This window comes from Mixophyes fleayi, chromosome 1 (genome assembly GCF_038048845.1).
Source record: "Mixophyes fleayi isolate aMixFle1 chromosome 1, aMixFle1.hap1, whole genome shotgun sequence".
Lineage (NCBI taxonomy): Eukaryota > Metazoa > Chordata > Amphibia > Anura > Limnodynastidae > Mixophyes > Mixophyes fleayi.
The window spans coordinates 417,069,405-417,094,603 of NC_134402.1; the positions used below are offsets into that span (position 1 = coordinate 417,069,405).

The 25,199-nt window shown below is 39.6% G+C and overlaps 1 protein-coding gene across 1 annotated transcript; it reads left to right on the top strand.

Moving 5' to 3' along the window:
* Positions 1-25,199, top strand: ELOVL7 (ELOVL fatty acid elongase 7). The gene is made up of 8 exons (XM_075193598.1): positions 1-142; positions 12,005-12,081; positions 16,819-17,009; positions 19,871-19,951; positions 21,319-21,375; positions 22,756-22,861; positions 23,312-23,448; positions 24,509-25,199. Exons 2-8 carry the CDS (start codon positions 12,018-12,020, stop codon positions 24,734-24,736), a joined length of 864 nt encoding a protein of 287 aa, XP_075049699.1. The 5' UTR covers positions 1-142; positions 12,005-12,017; the 3' UTR covers positions 24,737-25,199.

Consider the following 25,199-nt stretch of genomic DNA (forward strand, 5'->3'; position numbering starts at 1 on the left):
CCCTGCAGAACAAGTGTAACGTGAGAAGAGAGGTGTCACCCACTGACTCACTCCCTCATCCCGGAGTGCAGCCAGTTGAGGCTGTGTTCTCCTCTTGTGCTGACTGCACTGCTCCGGGACAGGTGCTGCAAGTCCAGAGGGGGTAAGAGCATGTTACTGCTTTAGCTGGTGATTATTTAATGCATTATTTATTAACTGTACTATATAATTGTGACACCTATACATAACTCCCATGACCTCTTTGCTTAAATTTGAGTCAAAATCCTTGGCATCCAGGTGTTTGTAGACTAGGTGTGTTTTCACATCTTAAATGCTCTATATAATTGTTTAACCATTCATTATATTTTCAGCTTAAAAGATAATACACCCAAAAAGTTGTTGTTTTTTTTTTGTTTGTTTTTTTAATTATTTGTTTATTTTTTTAATACAATTTGGGAGAAGAGGCTCCCCGAGTATTCATTGTGATTTCAGTAATTTTGTCTCTGCTGATGATCACTGAGGCGGTGTAGCTATAGAATGTACATACGCAGAATGTGCTGCTGGTGGTATAGTTTGTGCAGTAGACATAAGGGTTTACATCTGTAACACTCAGCAGGTGTATCCAGTTTGCTGCTCTCTAGTAATGAGACGGAATGATTGGAATGTCTGCCGTTCCCAAACCATTCATATTTGTCCTCTCCCACTCTGTGGCAAATGAACACGTTGTACTAAAAAGCGCAGCACACTCCCACTAGTGTCAGGAGAGTAAATCGAATTTATTATGTGTGAGATCTTAGAATCGTTATGGCTTATTGTACAGTATTCTAAGCACTTGTAGCCTAGAAAAATATTTGTCTTGTGTGTACCTGGCTCAGAAAAATGTGTTCCTGCCTCTACAGTAAAGGAAAGTTTTAATAGATGAATGTTTCCTGCCCACAGGTTTGAATTTTAAATGAAGCTATTATTTGAATAAGCTTATAGTTAATCTTATTATTTGCCTACTTGTACAAAGACTAGACTTGTAGATTGAATGGATCATTTAGACCTGATATGGTACAGGTGTCAACTAGGTTCCTTCTTTGTAATAATACTCTGTTTTACAATTTATTTAGACCAGGTTTTTAAAATTGGTAAGAAGTAGGAAAAGCAGTATTATGACTGTGAAAAGGCAGGTATGTATAGGTGACAATGCTTTCCTGCTATTACACAGTAACATGGTTGGTTTGTTATGGAAACAAAGGAAATCTCTGTATTTGTTACATTTGGTTTGTCAATTTCATTTGTTGATAAGTGTTATTGAGACATGGGATAGGGTTATACATTTTGAGGTTTATACAATACAGAAATTGTATTGCAGGGGGGTAACACCTAAAAATCATCGAAAACGACCATAACTCTGGAATGTCTGGAACAATTTACACCAAACCTGGTACACATATGACTTACAGTCTGACAACAAATATTGTGGGGGCAAGACACCCCTAGCACTCCTAAGGGTGGGGGTGGCGAGGGGGGTAACACATTCTTTAAATCCCGGGCAACGCCGGGTATTCTGCTAGTTAAACCATAAATATGTTTTGTTTAAGCAGATGACTTATTTTCCTTCAATTGATTTATAAACAAATGTGTGCAAAAACTAAGCCACATGTTTAATTGTGTGCATGCTCTATGGAAGCTGCCATATTGGCAAGGACATAGTGAAATAAATATTATTTTTAATTACTAGCATTTATCACTGAGTTTGAACACTTGAATGGAGGAATATTACACAGATTTACTAGTATGTTATGTGAACATGGTGTTTTTTTGTTTTTGGTAATATAATTTTGAATCTAAAATTATAAAGTTAAGACACAGTGCTCATTCCTTCGGTTGCCAAAGATGATAAAATAATAGAAATTTGAAGAGAACAGGTTTGTACTGTTGAAGGGATTTAAAGTGTGTACGTGGGAGACTGGTATACTATAAGTAAAATTGCAGGATTAAATAGACATTTAAAACCTGCATTAGTTTCTAATGAGTGTAGTGATTTAACTTGTTCACTTTAATTCCTCCAAAACGTCTTATAATCTTTCCACCCAGTAAAAAGATTTTAAACCAAACAAATAAGTTTCTTCAAAAGAGCTAATGATGCGTTTATAAACATTTCAAGAGCTTGTAAGAGCTAGGTGTATTGAAGATAAGGGTTTGTTACTTGATAGGGAGTTTTTATTTTTTCCCTGATGCCACACCATCAACATCTTATTTATATAGCGTCAGCAGATTCCGTAGCGCTTTACAATTGAGACCAGGCTTCTTGTCAGAAAATTGCAGAGATTCTATTGGAGTTTAGGATATCTGGTAATAATGAAGGATGGTTTGCAATTATGTTTACTGCAAAATGACATAACCATTCAAAAACCATCACGTCATAAGAGCCCATTGACTACCCGCAAAGTGAACAAACTAGCTACGATTTGGAGGCAATAGAAGTAGATGGGACGATTGCAAAATTTTGGTTGCTCTTTAATGTGGATCTGTCACCTACTATACACACACTGGAGTTTGTGGGCTGAACCAACATTTATTTGTCATTTGTAGGAACCAGTGACGTAACTGAGGCACTTTGTGTTGGTCTTGTCACTAAATACAACAGAAGTGGCTAATGCAATGATTACTAAGGAGTGCAATGTCTGGCCAAACTGTTATGTAAACCAATAAGTAGGGCTTTAGCTTAGGCGGGGTACACACTGTCCAAAATTTCTAGTGATGCGCTATCCTTAACGAGTTAAACCAATGGTTAAAAAATAAATAAAAAAAAGTCCCAATCACCATGCCAATTCACGTGTACACAGCACATTTTACAAGATTTACCATCAGATATGTGCTCTATCTATTATAACCAACGACTAAAAAGATTGTGAATCTGCACAATCTATGGACACTGCTGGTCCTGAGTGCATGCACAGTGCAGGATTAGAACGACATTGTTTCATTGCAGAACAACATTTTCAGTCTGGTTTTAAAATCAAATGAAACGATACGATGTGCTTTGAAATGATCATTGTTCATCGTTGCAGCATACACAATAATGTGATATCCGGCCGAATGGTCGTTTATCGTTTGATAGGTCTGATAATTGGATGAGAACATTGTAGTGTGTACCCAGTCTTACCTAGAGGGATGACATGGCAGGGTTAAGTCAAGGAGTAGTTAATTTTCTGAATAAGAAAGGAAACCAGGATTGGCTTTAAAGCATATAAGGACTTTTCCCCAAGTTAATTGTACGGTACGGGCAGTGAATGTTTCTTTCAAGCTCTCAAACAAGATCAGGTGGCTGTGCTGCTCGTTGGTTTCTCACAAAAGATTTGCAGATCTACTCCTGTTTATCAGCAACGGAGGAAAGTGGTGTGTTTGTGATGCTTGACGTCAAGCGTTGTTCTAGAGGGAAGTTTCCCCTTTGTTAGGTGTACACAGTGATACTGATATGTAATAAATGGTGGTAATGTGTAGCATGTGATGTAGGTGACACATGCAGCCAGTTGTCCAAGGCAGGGCCGCCTTCAGAAATCATTGGGCCCCCCGTGCCACCCAGGTCCCCCCCCCCCCCCATGAGCGCCCCCCCTCCTCCCCATGAGCAACAGAGCAACACATACTTACCTGGGGGCCCGCTGTCTTGCAGTCTGCTGGTCTCCGCTACTCTGTCTTCAGTATATGTTGCGCTGTTGTACCGGGCCCCCTGGTGAGCCTGGGCCCGGTACAAGAGTACCCCCCCGTACCCCCCTAATGGCGGCCCTGGTCCAAGGTATATGATGGATATAGACAGACCTACCTAGGCAGTAACCTCAGTTGAGGCATAGTGCTAATGGTCACAGCCCCCCCTCCCTCACAGCATATGTAGAGTGTTGAAACTTAAGGTAAACTGTTTCAATACCACAGCTCTATAACATTCCCTATGTAAATATGTGACTGGTCTATTATCCTGGCTTCCTACATTTTCTGGAAAAATCTGCTGAATTTCTTTACCATTATAGCCTATGTATAAATATATCCAAGTCTAATTTTTACATGACTGTACAAATTGTTTCCTAATTGGAAAGACGGGAGGGGACTGATGCACGTAGTCAGTGTACAGTAAGGGCGTGACAAGCTTGAGTGCACACAGCAGTGCAATTCAAGCTTTGGGCATCTCTAAGGTAGGTGTTTTTCAGTCGTATCGCTTGGACCAGCTACAGGTTGGATGTAAGTGCAGATTACTAGTGCAGAAAGCATTTTGTATACTGTAGAGATTAATAACATCCTGATGGTGTGGGGTGCGGCATATCGATGCCGAGTACCCCCTACAAGACTTCCCCCTGACATGAGGCATGGCAACGGGATTATTGTTGTTGTTAGTTTACAAAGCCTTCTACATTGTACACGGGTGCATACTTACATTACCCCCTTAACAACAGCGATAATAACGTCGCCATGGTGAATGACGTCAGCGAGTGGAGACGGCTTCGTACTTGATCGTGATTGGCTGAAGTTGGTTTGAAGAGGAGTCGCCATCGGTGATGGTCGGGAAGGAGCCCTTTGGGGTCGTCGTGTCAGGATAGTCAGCATCGATACGCTGACTACCACCATCCTGATGTATTTTAGGGGGAGGTTTTGGGTTTTTTTGCAATAAATTACTATATTAACAACAGGTGACACTGCTAGGACTTTGTTTCACATATGTTTTCGATGTATCCTGCAGTGTGTAACACATTGTGGTACATTGTTTGGCATCCAGAGCACAGGAATAATTTGTTGATGCTCATAGCAACCAATAAGAATCTTTCATTTTGTAAACAGCACCAGAAAAATAAGTTGGAATCTGGTCACTCTGGAAGCACATTTTACTGTACTAGTTTTCCTGAATTGTATAACTGTGTACAAAAGAATAAAGTAGCCAGATAATTTTAAAATACAGTTTAATAGAATTAAAGACTCCAAAACACTTGTTCACCACTATATTACCTTATTCGTAATTAATTGTAGTCCAAATCTTACAGAGCCCTGTCTATTACACTGGGATCAATGGGGTTCCATAATAATACCCTGCCCCTTATTATCTTGGGCCACCTAGACAGAGCTCTGGGTCCCTTAAAGCTCCCTCTCCTTCCTACACTGCCAAACCAAGGGCCCCTTGCAGAAGGAGTGAGGTCATCAGTGTTAAAAATGAAAAGAGGGATGGACGCTAGAAACCTTGGGGTAATCTCTCTGGTGGGTATTTTTCATCAGCAAAAGCTTCTCAGGCCTTTGCACAGGGAGGCCTATTTATCATTCCTGCACAGTTTATTTGGGTTTCAGTCTCACTGTCAGAAACAAACTGCTACTGACCCCTCCTACTGGTGTCCCTTACCACTAGATACTCGCCAACTGCGAATGCCAATTGCACAATTGGTGTAGGAGAATCTCGCTGCCACCACTGGGCTCCTTCTCTGCGCCTAGAACCGCTTACTTTTGGGGTACCTGGTCTAGCTGCTAAAGCGTCTTATTGCTGTGGGTTGGCTGGTACCTCCTGACCATTTACTATTGAAACTGGGTTCAACACAGGAAAGGCGGGAATGAATTGAAGTGTAAGTTCCTATCTGTTGGTCACAGAATACAGCAGGCAATAGGCTTCAGCCAGAAACTTCAGGAGGTACTAGTGATCATCTAGTAGAGATGGTATAATACATTACATGATCAAACAGGCCCCCTTTCCTTCCTGGCCCCACAAAGTCTGAGATGTTACATTCAATGATTGGCATCAGAATGTTATATGTTCTCTAAACCTAGATTTAAATGCAATGTAAACTTAACAAAATTCACATCAATCTGTGATTTGCTAAATTACTTGCTGTTAGGTTTCCTATCTCTCTGACACACAGGATAGTCTAACGACCCTTTCCTGTGCATTCAGACTAAAGATGTCTTGGTCTCTCACAAATGAAAATGCCTAAGTACCAAGAGGTTTACTTTGTTGCAAAAAGACATACATTGTGACATACATTAATTACAGCCACCAATTGAAATAAATGTATACAATAAGTTATTTATAAATGATCCAGCCACAGTAACCTTATTGCTGTGGATAGAATTCTGTGTGCCATATTTCGCTGTGGCAAATGATTAACTCTTGGCCGTCATGCTAATAAAATAATGACAAAAAGTATATTAAAAAAAACGACGATTACACATTTTGAAAGTGTGTTTAATATTTGTATCCCCACTGTTTTGGTACAATGTACAGGGCTCAGGGGAGACAGAACCCCAGCACTTTTTCAATGCAGGGCTTCACATTTTCACGTGTGTTGTTTCTTAAATTTTATTGTATGTAACCTTGTAATGTAATCTCAATGTGTGCTTTGCTAGATGACATGAGTTTGAACCTATGCAAGTGTCAATCAGTTGAAATTAGCCAGACGAGGGAGATCTAGGCATCTCTAAGGAGTTTGAAGCCCCAAAGTTGTAAACCATCTAACCAAGGAGAATGAGCACAGGTGAGAACTCAAGGTCCTGTGAACATGCCAGATCTCAGGACATCCCTAGCTCACTTCAAAAGCATTCGGGAGATTAATCTGTCCTTATTGACAGCTAAATTCCAAAGGAGGGGGTGAGAGCTATGTAGAAAAAGGTTTAAAAATCTACTGTCTTAGACAATAACATGTGCATTTTCATGAGGGAGTCTATCAAGACTGAAATGTCTCATATTTCTCAATGGTGTTCCCTCACACCACCAACTCTTAACTAGCAAGTAGTGACTCTGGTTTTATTTCCTACTTTTATTTTCTGAAACTTACTTGTGCAATTTTTTGTATGTCTTGTCATTAACTCTTTTGGAACTAAGCCTTTGAAACATTTTTCAGGTTAAATAAATTTAATCTAGTGTATTCTCTGTGATTCTTTGTGAATTTACGAAGCCCAGGGAGGCTCATGCTACATGTGTTTCTGATTTAAGTGTGAAACATTAATAAGTGGTTCTGGTGAATGTAAGGACACCATAATAAATCCTTCATGGTGGCAGAAAAGGCTAAGTGACTAAGGTGCCGCCAGTCACGGCCAGCTGTTCAGATTGCTGTATCTGGGACAGACTGGGGGTTCATGACAAATACATTATTTGGTTGGTGGTCTCTTCTATTAATGTCCTCCTCAGATAGACACCAGATGCCTTTCTCACTTACAGGATCTGCACATCCGCGTCCTTTTTTATGATCATAGCTTATCGCTGTGGTATCGGGGACCTAGGAAAGATCCCCGAAAAAGCTGGGAGCTCCTTTAAGCTCCAATTCCATTTCAGTTAGTGGTGATGTTGAAACCAGAGCAGATGTGTTGCTCCTATAATGCAGGGGCACATCAAGTAGCTGTGGGGGGTTGGAACTGCGGGGGAAGTGTTGTTGTACCCCAGTGCTGCTTGATAGTGGATCCTGTACTCTGAAAATAAAATAAAACCAAAAATATATGGAGTCTTTCAGTCTTTTATGGAACATTTATACATCAACACAATTTTAAAGCAGTTTCATTAGGTTTTTTTTATGTGAAGCAAAAAAAACCCCCAGAAACCTTAATTTTCAGGGATCACACCCCTACTGTAAATTATTAAGGATATTTGAAGTCACCTTGGAGATCCCTAATCTGTGTACAGTGCCTTTATATGGTTACAGGACTTGGTGACTTATACTTTCTATAGCAAATAAGGGTATTATATTATCCCATATAGAGAACAAATCTTACAGATCATCAATATTTCTGTGAGTTTGTGCTTCATATCCTTATTGTTCTCTCTGTTATGTATTGGGATATAGTACTACTACTGCTATAAAAAGGCAAATAAGGAAAAGATGATTTGTTAGACAGTGTGTGTGAAACAGGCTGGCCCTGCTCAACTGGAACAACCCGTTTCCTGTGCATGTAGAAACCTAAGAATGTGAGATGGAATGCGTGCTTTGGCCGTTGCCCCTCTATCACAGAGTTCTCATGTTCAATTACTGTTCTGTACCTTATATTTTTTTTTAGGTAATCTGTTCCCCCAGGACGGAATTGTCATTTTGTTGTGGGCGGACGGGACTAAAATGACGTGATTCACCAAAAATTGTGTAATTTTGTCCCTCAAAGACCAGGATGCGGGAGACTTGCCTGCTTTCCTTGAATTCGGGAGTCTCCCAGACATTCCCGGAGAGTGGGATGGAGGGATAGATGTGTGTGTATATGTGTAATATATATATATATATATATATATATATATATATATATATATATATATATATATATATATATATATATATTTATATATATATATATATATATAATATATATGTGTGTGTGTGTGTGTGTAAATCTTCAAACCCTGAGGAAGAAGCTGGTTTACTTCTGCAGCAAAATATTGCTTTCTGTTGCTTTTGCATTATCCTTCAAAACATGAGTCAAATTGTTGGACTGTATTATTGGCAGCTGATAGTGCAGTAATCCCACCCTATTACTCCTTTTACTCCACCTGCTCCAACAATTGTTATTTTGCTACCTTATGTATCCAGCGTTGCCTAAATCTCTTAGATTGTAAGCTCCTTTGAAGTAGGGCCAATTTTTACCTTCTGTTTTATGTCATTGTATGTAATTTGTTTGTGTCTTGAGCCCCTCAATGTACAGCGCTACATAATGTCAGTTCTTTAAAAAAAACAAATAATAATTATAATCGGATCATCAAGAACTTCAAGTAAAGAGGTTCAATAGTTGTGAAGAAGGCTTCAGGACACCCAGGAACGTCCAGCAAGCGCCAGGACTGTCTCCTAAAGTTGATTCAGCTGCGGGATCGGGGCACCACCAGTGCAGAGCTTGCTAAGGAATATCAGCAGGCAGGTGTGAGTGCATCTACATGCACAGTGAATCGAAGACTTTTGGAGGATGACCTGGTGTCAAGAAGGCCAGCAATGAAGCCACTTCTCTCCAGAGAAAACATCAGGGACAGACAGATATTCTGCAAAAGGTACAGGGATTGGACTGCTGAGGACTGGGGTAAAGTTATTTTCTCTGATGAATCCCCTTTCAGATTGCTTGAGTCATCTGGAAAAACGTTTGTCCGGAGAAGGAAAGGGGAGCACTACCATCAGTCCTGTGTCATGCCAAAAGTAAAACCTCCTAAGACCATTCAGGTGTGGGGTTGCTTCTCAGTTAAGGGAGTGGGCTCACTCACAATTTAGCCTAAGAACACAGTCATGAATAAAAAATGTTACCAAAACATTCTCCAAGAGCAACTTCTCCCAACCATCCAAGAACAGTTTGGTGATAAACAATGCCTTTTCCATCAAGATGGAGCACCTTGCCATAAGGCAAAAGAGATAACTAAGTGGCTCGGGGATCAAAACATCGAAATTTTGGGTACATGGGCAGGAAATCCCCAGACCTTAATCCCATTGAGAACTTGTGGTCAATCCTCAAGAGGTGGGTGGACAAACAAAAGCCCACAAATTCTGACAAACTCCAAGCATTGATTAAGCAAGAATGGGCGGCCATCAGTCAGTATGTGGCCCAGAAGTTGATTGACAGCATGCCAGGGCGAACTGCAGAGGTCTTCAAAAAGAAGGTTCAACACTGCAAATATTGACTCTCTGCATAAACTTAATGTAATTGTCAATAAGCCATCGACACTTATGAAATGCTTGTAATGTTACTTCAGTATACCACAGCAACATCTGACAAATAGGTCTAAACACTGAAGCAGCAAACTTTGTGAAAACCAATACTTGTGACATTCTCAAAACTTTTAGCCATGACTGTATAACTATTGTTGTGATTTATTTATGAATTCATAACACATCTGGTCAAAGCTGCCTGTGTATGATGCCAATTTATATTCATTGATAGGAGTCAGTAATGGATATTTGGGTTACTATCAATGGATTGCAACTCGTCTATGACTTCTAATATCCATATCCTATACCTTAGGGAGTGCATTGTATCATATGCAACCACAGTGTAGCACATGATAGGAATGTGGTGAAATGTTAACTATTTTGTTGTGGGAAGATTCCACTATAAAGAATGCTGAGTATATTTCGAGCATGTCAGTATATTGTACACTATGCAGAACCTGTCTAGTGTAGATGTGAAATGAGCAGTTTTTCTTTTCACTGTACGTCAATATATTGCAGTTTAGTGCGTGTATGTGAATGTGTCTATATGACATAACAAAGTGTACGTGAGGGCAATCAAAATTGACTTGACTAATTGAAATCATTATGCTGGATAATATGGGCATTATTTATCCATCAGATTTTTTTTAGAATTGCTGATTTTCAGCAAACTTTGCACATAGTTGGAAAATATATATTTTTCCAATCCACACGCAAGCTTTTGCCTTTAATATAATTGCAATTTTAAATCCTGCCTGCAAACTCTTTTTTAAAATCAGCATTTTTTAAAAATAAATAAAACAATGATTGATAAGTAATGTTCTACAACTTATTGAATGAACCCCTGATACGTGAAATAGGACTTTTGCCTGAAATCACCTACCTTCATCTGCAATGTCTGGAACTATGGAAACAGACTGGACTCTAGTAAGTGTTTTCATGGTATTGGCTTTTGTCAAACGGCTGCAACAATGTGTATTTCAAGTACCAGGAATTATTCCAGTAAATTGTCATATCCTGCATAATGATTTTAAATGGATAAGGTTTAAGTACAATAAGAAGAAAGAATAGGATGCAGAGCTATATGCTATAGTAGTGTCTTCTGTCTACTGAATGCATAGGCTGCATTCTCTTGAATGTTGGTGTAGCCTTCCTAACGAGTAGGTGATAAGTGTGTTTTAACTTTGGAGGATTTCATTATCGATTCAGTTCTGCAAACTCCATTTGCATAAAATGTATAACACACACTGAGAACTATTCATCATGCAGCACATTGTAAATGTTTAATTTCCTCCATATTCTCCTTCCATCCGAACATCTCAAATAAAAGCTTAAAACACTTCAATGTAATTGCATTCTTCTCAGACAAATGTTAATGGACCATCACTTTACATCCTGCTGTGTAGTTGGATCAAACTATGAAATAGATCCATACCCATTAGAATAGTTAGATTATAATCATAATAAACTCCTTGAAATGTAAATTCTCTGACCAAACCAATTTTGTTAATGCAATGTCACAGAGAATAACTTTTTTATTTTTTAGTCTTCCCAAGTAAAAAAAACAGTTATATAGTGTGTGTATGTATATTTGTGACTATCTGTCTATAGGGAGTTGTGGGTTATAGACAAAGTTGAAGCAACAATACAGCACACACAAAAATATTTTTTTTCACTCAGTGTGACCTTAATCTAGGGATGAGCAACCTTTTCTAATCTGTTCAGTGGAATAATTACCTTGCTACGCACTTGGCTGCAGAATTTCGCACATTTCTCCAGTGGAATTTCACCTAGTGTCCTCATGGTATATCCAGTCCTAACCCCAACCACATTACTATACTGCTGTCATCCCCATCCATGTAATGTAGAATTTACAGATTGTGTGCTTCCGTGGAACGGCAAAGCAATATCAGAACTGAAACTGTAACATCATAATATCACTCCTCTCTACCTGGATCTAATAGTTGTTGAAATGGTTGTAGGACTCCAGTGATTGTTGTCATCTCCTACAGTTTGTCACCTATTCATTATCTATCTGCATTGTGATAGAGCTGCGAGTGAATATGTCTTCTCCTCAGTTGTATGCAAGTCCAGTGGCAAAGAATAGACAGAGAAGGCCATTCAGATTTTTATCTAGGGATTATCACCCCACACACTCCTACCACATTGTGGGACTGTGAGGTTTCCATGTCTGAACCCCTGCAGTTCCCAATATACTCACCCCCTGCCTCCACCCTATAGACTTAAAGTATTGAACAACATGGTTGTCCTGACAAATACTTGGGTACAGTGTCAAATAAGTATCCATTGGGGTAATATAACTAGAACTAATAAAGGATCTTAACAGAGACTAGTCTGTCTACATTTGCTATTCTAGTAACGTCAACTTGTATGATTTGGTTATCTTGCAGAACACAGAAGACCATGGCCTTCAAGAACCTAACATCAAGAGCTGTACTTTTTTATGATGAATGGATTAAAGATGCTGGTGAGTGACCTGTCATAAACTCCCTACTTACTCTGTAAATACTATTTATTACTTACACAGTTCTATGAAACAAACCTATTGATGTCCACCTCTGCAAGTTGTCCACGTTCTCATTTTTCAACTATATAAGTGTATAATGCTCAGCTGCAAGAGTCCAGTAAAGATTCCAATAGAATGGTAATGTGCTCCCATGCAATGTCTTCAGTAACAACTGGCTGTAATGTGAGATATATACGACGTATATAACATAAATCCTGTACATACAGATTTTGTTGGCATAATACTCCTCCATACATGTTTTGATTGTGGCCTTTCTGCACTGTTTTGTCACTATGCTTATAGTGACATCTCTGTTGCCGATCACCTGCTTTATTCCAATCTACACTAAAGTGTACCTGATGCCTACACCCAGTTGTTAGCAATATCTAAGAGTGCAACCTATCCATGCACTAGGAACTAGTGACCTCATTGAAGGTGCTACCTATCCATGCACTAGGAACTAGTGACCTTATTGAAGGTGCTACCTATCCATGCACTAGGAACTAGTGACCTTATTGAAGGAATTTGGATAAATATTGGTGAAGCCCACACAACCGCTGCCTTCACTGTGTGTAGGTGATGGGTACACTCAAACTTATCCTTGGCTCTGCTGGTAGTCAGGGTCCCATTTGTAATCTTTGAACCTATCTCCACAAACCGACTGAGAACATGGCTCTGCCATATTGTCAGTTGTGTGTTCCAAATCTTTATGATCTGGAGGCTGTCTCGTCTACACAGCTGACCATGCAGAACACCCCAATGGTCTGTCCAGGTTGACTAACAGAAAACGTTTAAGGGAAATGGGATTGGCTTTTAAAGATAAACCTTAAAAAAAAATATTTTGGGTGTAGCTTGGTAAGATAAAATAAGAGAAATGAACTTGCCTTTAGTTCTAGAGATATCCTGATGACTGTAACAGTCTTAGCAGGAGACCTGCCCGGGATGTGGCTTTGTCTTTTTTTAAAAAAAAAAATTCGTAGCAGGGTTGTCAAGCCCCTTCCTCTTTGAGTTTTCCCAGTGGTATGAATCTTGCCTAACTCCATCCAAGGTGAATATGTGGTCATCCCTAAGTTTTATATATACGAGGTATGTCTATTAAATAATGATACTGATTAAATAACTCCCCTTTATTTATTGGTATTACAAATTTAATGTTTGTCCCCTTCAATATACTCCCCATTTGCACTAATACATCGCTGTAGTCTTGTTTTCCACTGGTGGAAGGCATGGAGCAAATCAATTTCTGTCACTTGTTTCAACATATCTGCCATTTTCTTCTTTACAGCATCAACTGACTCACAATGTGTCCCTTTAAGCACTGATTTAACTTTTGGGATAAGATAAAAATCGCAAGGTGCTAAATCGGGCGAATATGGAGGATGTTCAAGTGTAGTAATATGTTTGTCAGTCAAAAACTGCTTCACAGAAAGTGCTGTGTGAGCAGGCGCATTGTCCTGGTGAAGAAAGAAACCATTTTTCCACAGTTGCGGCCGTTTATTTCTGACTCTTTCTCTCAACTTTTGCAAAACTTTCTTATAATAATGTTGATTGTTGCGCCTTCTGAACCCATTCTTCCAAAATTACACCCTTGATATCGAAAAAAATAATGAGCATTGCTTTGAATTTTGACAAGCTTTTTTCATTCTTGGTGATGAAGGTGTTTTCCAGTGCATTGACTGTCTTTTGGTTTCAGGATCGTACTGGAAGATCCAGATCTCATCACAAGTGATTACTTTATGAAACAGGTTTGGATTTGTGTCAAGTTGCTGCAGAATGTCAACACAACATTCCTTGCGACATTCTTTTTGCTCTGGTGGGAGAACCCTTGGGACCATCTTTGCACAAACCTTCGTCATGTTAAGATCCTCACGCAAAATTTTCCATACGTTGTCACTTTGTCAATGTTTCATGGATTCAGCTATCATTCGAACACTGAGTCGGCGGTCTTTTCGAACAATCTGACTGATTTATTTTTTCTTTCTACAATTTCTTCGGTTCTTGAAGTGCAAGGTTGTCCAGGGTGTTCATCTTTGACATTCTCACGGCCCTCTCTAAATCTTTTGTGCCACTCAAACACTTGCGCACGAGACAGACAGTCATTCCCATAGGCCATAGTAAGCATTTGAAAACATTCTGTTGGTGTGTTGTGCAATTTTACTAAAAATTTCAAATTGACACGTTGTTCAACTTTTAAACTTAGCATTTTTTTGGCACTCTGCAGAAAACACAACCAAACTAAATGGCACCTCACAATCAACTGAACATCAGAGTGTTGCTGCTTGTCATGCAGGTTCAGACCGGTTCAAGGTTTGTTCTGACTGCTTTGTTTGCTAGGTGAAATCACAGTCCCGTTATTTAATAGACATACGTCGTATATGATGCTCTGGAATAGTATTCAGCCCCTGCCCCCTTTCACACTTGAGCCTGAAATGTTCGTCTTTAGAGACCCCCAGAAAAAGAAAGATTATAGTAAAGTATAAAACAAAATGAAATGATAATTTTATGCAGTATTCGCTTCCCTTGATCATTACTTTGTTTAATCACCTCTGACTTATATTATAGCCAGTAGTCTTTTTGTTTAAGTTTCTATTAACACTGAGCTGCAGCGATATCTGCCCATTCCTCCCTGCAAAATGACTGAAGCCGGGTGAGGTTAGTAGGGGAGCGGTGATGGTCAGCAAGTTTAAGGTCTTTACACAGATTGTCCTGGGAATTAAGGTCACCACTCAAGGCCCTCTGTTTGTTTCCATATAAAGCCACTCCAGTGTCGCCCTTGCAGTTTGCTTGGGATCATTGTCCTATTGAAAAGAATAAACTTCTCCCTAGTTTAGCAGGTTTGTGCCCAGCTTTTATCTGTCACCACTCCTCTTCCCATCATGCAGCACTAAGGGCCACAACCCCCCCTTCCCTACCGGACACCCCCACCCCAAGGAAGGCAACCTGGGTGTCGGCAGCTTGAGCGATAAGGGTGCCTAGTACCCTTCCACTAAAGAGTAACAATGTGGATTAATAATTATAGCTCACATCTATACCATGTTGGCTGAAGTCCAGGAGCAATGTCAAAACCAAAGTAATTACATTCGCACATGCTCAGAATGCCTTCATACCTTCATACTGTGCAGCTTTGGGATTTTTCACTTGGCTGTGAAAATGAACGAGTTTCTGTCATCTGCTTATATGTCTGCCTCCAATATTGTAGGTTCTCAAGTTACTCTCCAGGGGCACATAGAAGCACCGGCGCAGACACTTGTTTGAGATCTCCTGCAATCTATTTGTATTTAGGGGGCTATTTATTAAAGTACCACTTTCAGCAGCAATTCCCTGCTGCCACAGAGTAAACTGACGATAAGGGCTCGCTCTGTAACCTCTACTCTACCCGGCGCATCTGTGGAACTGGAATCTCTGTTGGAGCTACCAGGTTCACTGTTTGAACATTTATTTTTATATATATATATATATATATATATATATATATATATATATATATATATATATATATATATATATATATATATATATATATTATAGATATTATTCCTAATGAAATAAATAGAATGCTTTATAGATGCAAATATATTTTACATATAACTACAGCATATTTTTACCCCAGCAACAGAAATATCTTAAATTAAGTTCTGGTGTTAACAGAACAGTTATTGTTGCACTACAAGTATCACAGCGATACATATAGCTTGCAGAGTTATTGTTGGCTGTAACACATACTTGCCAACTTATGGCAAGTATGATCCGGGAGCCTGCCGGGGAAGGTGGGCGTACAGGGGGTAGGGCTCTGAAAATTGCGTCATTTTGGCCCCACCAAACGCCGCAATTTGGACCTCCCACACCTCCCACTCTCTCCCGGGAGTCCGTGAGACTCGCACTAAATGCGGGAGTCTCCTGGACATTCCGGGAGAGTTGACAAGTATGCTGTAACACCTTACTTGTATAAGGTGAAATAAGGGTTTTTCATCCTTTGATAAATCTGCCCTTACTTTACTTGCCTGCCCCATGTTTAGCATTACTGAATGAGTAGCCATGCAGCCCATCACTTGGCTGGAAAGGAAGTAGAGGCATACTTATTGTAATTGGCTTCCGGGAGCTGCCGGTGGGAGGTGGGCGTGCCCCCTGTGGTGTAATAACCCAAAAGCGTCATTTTACAGTGGAATGTGGGGCCTAATTCTGCCCACTTCACTAGGAAGTGGGCAGATGCGGGAGTTTGCCATACTCTCCTGAGAGTCTGTGAGATCCATCCCGGGAGATTTGGCAAGTATGAATAAAGGGGTTAATGTGCGTATTGCAGTGAGAGGAACATAGCACAACAATCCTCCACGTTTCCTCCTGTGGCTGGAAAGCCGCTTACAGCAGTGATAAATATGTCTCTTGAATCTGTAGATACAGTGCATTATTGTCCTAGCGATGGAATAGTCTGCTCACATGTAAGATTCTAAACGCCTCTATTGTTTGGTATTCTGATCTGGGACCCACTAGTTGAAGTGTAAAGGGATTGTGCTCTTGCATACCGTACAGTACAACTTAAAGTTTCTGACCCTGTAAATTGTCACATGTTGCAGTGTGATGGATACAAGGGGTAAAATCCAGTGAGGGCTAGAAACCCAATAAATCTATATAGATATTTATGTATTTGTACTATGTTTAACATAAAATTACATATTTCTGTTTAATTCCTTGTCTGTATAGATCCAAGGGTGGAGGATTGGCCACTTATGTCCTCTCCAGTCCCCCAGACTATTATTATCGTTGCATATATTTATTTTGTCACTTCGTTGGGTCCTCGGCTGATGGAGAACAGGAAACCATTTGATCTGAAGGGGATAATGGCAGTGTACAACTTAGTCATGGTTCTCTTCTCCTTATACATGTGCTATGAAGTAAGTTCACAAATTACTAGTTATACTAATTTATCAAGACCTATTCTTTAGTAAATCATTTATATCTGTTTACTGCTAGATGTTTTTTTGGTGTTAATTCCCTAGTCTAACTGTACTTTCAGTTTGTATCGCACTCCTGTCACCCTTCCTGCTAGACTGCTCATTTCACTGTTATTATAATTATTACTATTATGTATACAGCACCAAACATATTACGCAGCACTGTACAGAGGATATATAGTCATTCACATGAGTCCCTGCCACTACCACACACGTACACACGCGTCAGAATCAATTGACTTTTTAGTATCTTTTGGACTGTGGGAGGAAACAAGAGCACACAGAGAAAACCACACAGGGAGTATACACAAACGTCACACACAGCCTAACTCATGTGCTGTGTGACGGGAATGATAAGCGTTTTGCCACCATGCTACACTCTGTAATAGGGGTCTATTTATGACCCTTTGTTTTTTTCACTTGATACTTTTCAATCCTTATCTCCTTGATAAGGATTGAAAAGTAACGGCTATGTATTAAAAAACTTCTCAGGGACAGCAGTGCCGATAGACTGCCTGATCATCGCAGTCTTTTCTCAAGTTTAAAGGCTGCGGTGATCTTCTCTTTTTTTTTTTTTCTTTTTTGGTTAGTGCACATGCACCGACTGGAAAGTAGCATCCTGGACGGCAAACTGCAGGATGATTGACAGGGAGGGATCACATGATCCCTCCACACATGCGCTGTCCAGCTCTGCTCTTCAGAACAGAGCTGGACAGCGCAAAAGTTTTCAGATATGTTAATGTACGCCAGCTTCAGATGGCGTACATTAACATGTAAAAAAAGGGAAAAGTTTCTCTAATTAGACTTTCATACATAGCGGTTCTGAGCACTTCCCATACACTGTTATGGGGAGTGCTCAGAAAAACGATAGCAAATGCAAAGCAGCAGATATCTGAGATATCTGCTGCAATGCTTCAATAATACCTAGCAATTTCACGGTAAACACCCGAAAACTGTTGTTTTCGGGTGTTTGACACAGGAAAAATCCTTGATAAATAGACCCCATAATGTCATAAATCACCAAAGTCAAGGAGTTCTCATTGGCTGAAATAACCAGTGTATTTCTCGGAGGTCCACCTCCAGCAGTAGCCCAAATGATAGAAAAGGACCACACTCCTCCACTCCAGATGATAAGGCTTTATCTATTCAGCTTTCAGGAAAGAATGAAATGGAAGCGGCACCAACGTTTTGCATGTATCTAATGCTTTTTCAAGCTATTTAACATAGATTTACAAACACATATATAGGCAACATTGGTGCATATCTTTCAAATACGTAACATCACCGAAAGATTTAACCAAACATCCATGTATAATAGACAACAGAATTGTTATAGTAACATGACCGTTCTTTGCTTCTAAGGGCGTGTTAAACCAAACACGCCCGTAGAATATCAGTTATTGTTATTTCAGAAAACCTCATTCTCTGCCTCTGTTTACATAGCGCTGAAGAAACAATTGAACATAGAAATGAAAACATTAACAAAACTGTTGTAATGTGCATAAGATTACATTAAGTTCCTCACTAGCCATAGCTGATCTACTATAAGCCACAAAGCGGGCATTAATAAACCAGCCTGGACATTCATAAAGACTTCATCCTAACTAATAAACCACATAGAATTATATGCAATAACATCTATACAGTCCTTAAATTAATTCTATTATGGCCTGATTTTTATTTATTCCTTCTTGGTATAAAACCTTTTAGATTTCTAATCCAATATGCCCCCCCCTCTTAAATTTTATTGGTCCATTTGGTTTTGGTACCTGTGTCTCCTCAGTCACCCAAAAATGAAACTGACCAAAAATGATCTTCCTCAAAGAGCATAGTTATTGGGGGAGAGTGTGACCCTGATGTAATTGCTAATGTATGTGAGAAATCTGTCTTTGATTCTACATTTTGCTTAAACCACATAACCTTGCAAGGGCAAATTGGACCATAAAAACCATACATCAAATCACATGTATTGCACCCTGTGGCATACTGTCGGATATGCCTTAGATGGGCAATTGAAAAACTCTCCTTAACTGATATTGCTACATTGTGCATCTTAAACAATGGAATGTATCACATTGTGGAGTAGTCCAGACTCTCTGCACCAAGATGCTAACTATGGCGTATTGGCTGTTCACATGATTATTTCATAATAACTTTAGTATTTATTATTTTGGTAATGTCCTCACTTCCAGTATTGTATGTGTTAACGAACATGTGTCTATGGCATATGCTAGTTTTCTGCCCCAAAGGATGAGACCTTTCTTATAATTTTGTATTGCGAGTTTGATCCCTCACATCTCAAATAGATGTTCTATGATATTCCTGAATTTATTGTCCATTGGGCTCAGTCTCGAGTCCTCCCCTGCATGTTTGTGCACAATCTGTTTTACATGGTTAAATTGACTTTTGAGCAGTGGTTGCTTAAAATGTGGTGGATGGGAAATAAAATATAGCATAAAGGAGTTCCTATGGGTATATGTGACAAAAAAAAACCCTATAAGTTTCTGTACGGAGGTACCAGGTTTCAAACATGAATCCACTCACACAAGAAGATGTCATCGATATATCTATATCTATATCAGCAGAGGGAACTCCTCCTGGAACTCTCATTTATAACGATTCCTTTCCCATCCAGAATTCTTAAGTCCATTTAGTTATTATGCTGAAAACTAATCCAGCAAAAATTTGCTTTTTTTTATTGAGATGAGCGCTGTTCTTCAAAATACTAATAGTGCAGATTACTTTAGAAATTCCGCATTGATATATTTTTGGTTTATCTCTTTTATTTACTTTTGTTTTAGTTTCTTATGGCTGGCTGGGCTACTGGTTATTCCTTTCAATGTGACATTGTGGATTACTCTAGGTCACCGCAGGCAGTAAGGGTAAGAATTGTCTTGTGATAATAAGTTCTGTGATCATTCAAATGCCTCAATGGAATAACAATGTGACTTGGTTCAACTGCAGATAGACTTAAAAGGGAGTTTAAAAAACAACTCGCTTGTTAATCATTGATACACGAAACTCTGATACTGTTAGACAAACATTCTTGCAGATATTCTTCATAAGCTCTGTGACGCAGTCAAGTCTTTCCTGTGTTTTATTACAGCCTACAGATTTGACAGCATGAATAATAATATATACGCTGTTTTTAAGAAGGAAGAAGTGGATCTTGTCCAGTTACTAACTTTTTAAGTAAATGTTTGTTTTCTCAAACATGTATCAAGCACTATAACTACAGACCAAGTAAATACATTGACTGTACTTGGATGACTTACAACAGAAGTTCTTGGAATATTGCATTCTCCCATTAGATATCACATACTTGTCAACTCTGTGTTGTTGGCATCAGGGAGATCCCGGAGAGGGATGTTGGTAGCATACATACACAGATAAACAATGAGCAAATAAAAATGTAGAATGTATCCTCTTATATCCCTGTGGACGAGCAATCGCTGAACATAAATCATTTGTGGATTGGGTTGTATTGTCATCTTAATGAAAACAAAACCGGTTAATTTTCTAAAACCTCCTGGTGCATGAAACCTGCTGGTGGTGCACTGTAGATCATATTTGTGGGCATTTTATACTCTAGACTACCTTGTCTTAATACTGATAGTTCTAGAAGACCCTGTATCTATTGGTATGAAAAAAATCATGCATTTTGATAGCCTCTAAACGTAGGTGGTGAACCCCGTATGTCTACTGCCTGGCAGTGCCCTCCGGTGATTCCCCTGGGCCACAAGTGCTAGTTACACTGCATATGTGTTTGATATGTCTTGTTACTGGTGTTTACCTAACACAAGTAGGTAACCAGCCTAACACTCCTGGTATTGGTTGTAAGTAACTACTAAAGAACACATTACCAGCTGTCATTCAACTACAGCATTGTGCTCTTGACACCCGCATAAGTAAAGTAGTTCTTTGTACCAGTTGTCTGTTACTGATTGTGGAAACAATAATGCATTGTGCGGTGTTACTTGTAACCAGGGTGAAAGGACTGAGCCGCACCTATGGAAGGGACAAGTATTCATTTACTTTGAACCTATCTGCCCAACTAGCAGGATGATGGAGCCTGACATCTCGTATCACTGGACGTAGTCACTATTAGTAACGTTACATAGTCCTTCACACCGAATAGGAACTTAGTTGATCATGTCAAACACAGACCCTCACTTGTTCTTTGAAGGGAATTATGTAGATTGTAATGAATCTTCTGCCAAATTATAATCTTTTTTTCCCTCCTATGTAGATGGCATGGACCTGCTGGCTGTATTATTTTTCAAAGTTTATAGAGTTACTGGACACTGTAAGTATATGGAAATGTATGTGCATATAAGTGTATACACTTTGCTTCATTTAACTTGTCAATACATGCGTTGCACAGAATATTCACACTATTTCTCCTTTATTTTGACTGACCTGCACTTTTATTATATTCACCCTTCAGTCCTAAAGTGCGTCGACCAATTTGTTAGTAGCCTTCCATGTAGCAATCCAGACTCTTCCCTGGTTCCCAAATCATAACTTGATCAGAGTAGTAAAAGCTCATACAAAAGAAGGTTCCCTCCAGGTGACGTCCTACAGCTGTGAACGTCTGTGGGGCTACTGTGCCAGATTTTAATTAGACCTCCCAACAGAACTTCTGCTCATCCTGTGGTCCAGCTTCGATCATAAGGACACAAAATTCAGAATGCCCACAGCTCATCATAAATAGACAGTCTTGCTCAGTAATGCACTGACATGAAGGCGTCCATCTTTGGTCAGCACATGCATTTTAGGGACGCTCCACCCCGATTGTACTGGTTCAGTGTTACTTCTCTCCGGGAACCCAACCATTACTGGAATGCATATTGTATTAAACAAATATAGGTCCACACTAAGCGCTGGAATACCAATTGCAGCAGATAACAACTGGAATGCAGTTGCACCATGTCAGTGCTGAGAGGAGAGCAGTTCGCATGAGTGGTAGAAAATAACTGAGCGATTCGAACTGCTGCCCGAAACCTATATAGTGGACAGGGGCTGGCTGCAAATTTTAGCCCAGGAAGCGGGAGGATCGGGAACCTTTTTAAAGGTGGAAAAAATGCAAGTTGCTCAGTGACCCAGCCAAAGGTAGTATTTCTATCACATTTGTTACACAACCCTCGTGTGACTGGTTCTCACAAGATATTTAATACACTTACTGTTTTATTTCAAACATATCCTGGATATTTGTTCCACATGCACTCAGGGGCAGGCAGGGCTGGGGGGCAGGTGGGGGTCATTGGGCCACCTACATTTTTTCCTTTTGAAATAGGCTGCTGGGTCGAGACTTGCCCCGAGGCTTCAATTGTTTTAAATTTCCCGCAGCGTTAAAAGTTTTACCGTTATTACGGTAATACGAAGCCGGATTCCAGCTCACAGCTCCCTGAGCCACAAAGCTGAAATCCAGCGTGAAAGGTACCGCAATAACGGTATTTACGCGCACTATTACCGTAATGATGGTAAAAGTGCGCGTGCCATGTTACTTTTGCCAGTAATACTAACAATTGAATATGCCCCAAAATGTGTATACTGAGAGAAGTGGTACTGCTCTAAGTTATCGGTGACAGTAAACCTAAAACTTTACAACTGCTTCCAAAGTCTTGCCGAGCTTTTATGTGTGATCGTAATCGCTGAGGATAAAAATATGTATCTTCTTTTCTAGATCTTTTTTGTTGTACGTAAAAAGAACGGCCAGATCACCTTTCTCCATGTGTATCATCACTCCATCATGCCGTGGACTTGGTGGTTTGGAGTCAAGTTTGCTGCAGGTAATCCTCATTGTGTCATTTGTTTTTGTTTTTTGAGCAATAAGAGTCCAATTGTCAGCTTTGTGCAGATCTGTAGAACAGGGAAATAACCCGTTTTATCACAGAAGTGTGCCATAATACAAGAATAGTTGTCAGATGATAGATGGGAAGTGAACGGAGCGTCTGTCTGAGGCCCAGAGCTATAGAGGGCCCACAATTGCCCCACTGGAGTTGCAAATATCAGTTTGTTGGAAAGTGAACTTGGGATGAGTATTGCTCAATAATAAAATTAAATATGATAATAAGGCATTAGGCGAAATATAATTATACATGGGTCTACAAATTGTTAACTATCTACAGCCATCACCGCCTTCTGCAGTGTAATTAATCTAGTAACCTGTCACCTCATTATGACTGTGTTAACTTGTACTCTGTAGTAAGTATGTAACGAGACGGTCTCTTCTTGTTCAGGTGGTTTGGGCACATTCCATGCACTGGTGAACAGTGTAGTGCATGTCATCATGTACAGCTATTATGGGCTGTCAGCAATGGGTCCTGCCTACCAGAAGTTCCTGTGGTGGAAAAAGTACATGACTTCAATACAACTGGTGAGTGTAGTCCTTCACACGTCTTCATGCTGTAGTATAATGTATGGCTGGGATGACATTATATAGACACAGGATGGCTGCAGTCTAGGACCACACAACTTGGGAACCACAGATAACTGTTGTCTGCCGTCTGCTGTCTTTTACTTGTATAGTGGTCACTGTACTGGCAGAATAGGATCTCTTATACCAGTTCTTGTTCTCCATTAGTCAGTGTTCACAATAGGATTTCTCCCTGATACTTGCACAGTCCCATCACCACCAAAGTGTGCTGGTGCCCCAAACCAGGGGACTGATGGCAGCAGAGAGTTCACATCATATTTAATTGTAATGATTGAATTATTTCAATTTGTAATTTTATTTTATTTGCATTATTTTTTATATAAATGATGAACAATGATTACATGGAAAATCATTGCTGTCATGTGGAAGATCTCTAATAAATAACCAAAAAATGTATTAGGGGCAGATTCAATTAAAAATGGTGTGTCGCGGAAGGGTTGTGAAGGCACTCTGCCGCTAACCTTCCAGTGGTGTCATGTCCGGCAGCACATCTCTTTCAATTGAGTCTGCCTCCAAGAGTTAACTGGAGTGGGGGGGGGGTGGGGGGGGGGGGGGGGTGGGGGGGGGGGGGGGGGGGTACTTATGGTGATAATTTGCACCATTCGGTGCACTTAATCCTCCATCTGTGTGTTTTGACGTGCTGTAGAATCAGAAAATATAATCCTATAAAACACAGATTTCCTTCTTTATACTATTGGCTTAAGTCACAGGTCAAAACTGGCATTAGTATAAGGGCAGTATTAAATAGTGACCTCTAGTGAAACCATTATAGTTTAATGTACTTTTGTGCAGAAAATATCTGTTGGTAAATGAGGACGGTGTTTATAAAGGGGGCTTTATAAACAGGATACCCTGTAATATAAAAATATTACACTAGTGAGAATTCACTTTAAATTTCTATATACAGACTAATTGTTAACTTGTATAGCCAAACAACGATATTGATACATTTTTCTTACTTTTTCTTTCTCTTTCTTTCTCTTTCCTTCTTTCCCCGTAGACCCAGTTTCTGATGGTCACGTTTCATATTGGTCAATTCTTCTTCATGAAAGATTGTCCGTATCAGTTCCCGGTCTTCTTGTATGTCATTTGGTCATATGGAGTCGTTTTCTTAATCCTTTTCCTCCATTTCTGGTTCCATGCATACACCAAAGGGCAGAGGCTTCCGAAAGCTTATCAGAATGGAAAGGCACATCAGAACGGACACGTTAAGGACAAACATCATTGACAATAGAAACAAAATATCTAGCTGTACCAAACAATGGTAATGTGAATTACTTGACAATCAAGCATACAATGATTAGCATTAATTGTAATATTTGCACTTATTTTTCCCCCCAAAAAACCTGTATTTTTACTGTAATATATTTGGGATTGTATGCTGTCGACAAGAGTGTACAGTTTTTTTTTTTTTTCTTCTTCAACAAGTGTACATATATATTTATCTGTCACTCATGAAACGTTCTGTTTTCTGATTGTAAACACGGATATACATGACAAGTATTTTTTTACTTTGAAAATCCTTATGAACCAAGAGCTAATGTTATGTTGACGCCTGAAGCATCAACCCGAATGACTATGTATGATTGTCCCTTTCCTGAGACAGGACGTGAGCTGTGATGGCATCAAATGCCGCAAGACAGAACCAAATGTCCCAATTTTGTACCAATTGTGCCAAAATAAAAAAAAAT